Genomic DNA, 1,043 nt, shown 5'->3' with positions numbered 1-1,043 from the left:
AACGCACATATCCACATATTCACAAAATTGTCCAAACAACTGAAAGGGGTGGCCAGCTAAGAACTCTCTAACCGAAGTTCAGCGCCTAAAGAAGTGAATACATAGGCCTTTCCCAAAGAGTCTGATCTTGCAACAGCAGAAATCCAGAGGGACCAACCCAGTGCCACTTTACTGCCTTCTCTGGCCATGGGTTGAACCCTTAGGTGCACATCATAAAACCTGCAACCTCTAAAAGCATTAGCTGCCCAGGCCTACCCTGGGGATTCTGATTTAGTAGGTCTGATACAGGCCCTAGCATCCTAAGCAGCCTATCTAGTACTATTGTTCTGTGAAATGGAAATACACAGGTCAACATCGTGCAGCCAGGCCGGCCAGGCACGGCTGGACCGAGTCATCCCCATGAGGATGAGCTCTGGGGCAGGTGGGGAGGCTGGCACTGGGGCTTAGCAGCTCCTGCCTTCCTAGACGGAGCCTGCGTGGTTCCTCGGCCTGCCCCGTGCCATCTAACTCCTCCACCTGTGCCTGCCTTGTCTTCCAGCTGCTCCCTACTGGTTGGATGAACCCAAGAACCTCATCCTGGCTCCTGGTGAGGATGGGAGACTGGTGTGTCGAGCCAATGGGAACCCCAAACCCACTGTCCAGTGGATGGTGAATGGGGAACCTTTGCAGTGTAAGTAACAAGCTACTGTCCCACCCGACTGTCCTCTCTCTCCTGTCAAAAGTCAGATCCTCATCACTGGGCCAGCCTGGGTTGTACTAGGTGAGGAAAAGAGTAGCCTGTGGCCCGTTGCTTCTCAGCAGCCCATTTCTTGGGATACCTCAAGTGGCAGGGACCCTTCCTCATCTTTGTGTGAGAACAGGAGGCCAGAGCCCTGTGTTTATGTTCCCGTGTTTAGGATATTTCTGCTCTCGGATTTTTCTTAAATCTCTTCTGTGTGCCTGATGACAACTACAGAATGCAGTTCAGGCCTGGGGTCTAACCACATCTCCGAGGGTTTGGGCTCTGAGTGGCGGCTGGGGCTAGGAAGGTACAGGAGAGCTCA

General features: G+C 53.0%; 1 protein-coding gene across 1 annotated transcript in view; it reads left to right on the top strand.

Annotated features, from left to right (window-relative positions):
* Nucleotides 1-538: 538 nt before the first annotated feature.
* Nucleotides 539-1,043, top strand: part of LOC103584077 (neurofascin-like) — a gene marked incomplete at both ends in the record, with an annotated part of 5,081 nt that continues 4,576 nt past the window's right edge. Inside the window, one exon of the mRNA XM_008565200.1 lies at nucleotides 539-670. Coding sequence (XP_008563422.1) covers nucleotides 539-670 — 132 coding nt within the window. The remainder of the gene's footprint in view (nucleotides 671-1,043) is intronic.

This window comes from Galeopterus variegatus, unplaced genomic scaffold, assembly GCF_000696425.1.
Source record: "Galeopterus variegatus unplaced genomic scaffold, G_variegatus-3.0.2 Scaffold43677, whole genome shotgun sequence".
Classification (NCBI taxonomy): Eukaryota; Metazoa; Chordata; class Mammalia; order Dermoptera; family Cynocephalidae; genus Galeopterus; species Galeopterus variegatus.
The sequence above is the reverse complement of the archived record's forward strand: the minus strand, read 5'-3'. Positions and strand labels throughout refer to the sequence as shown.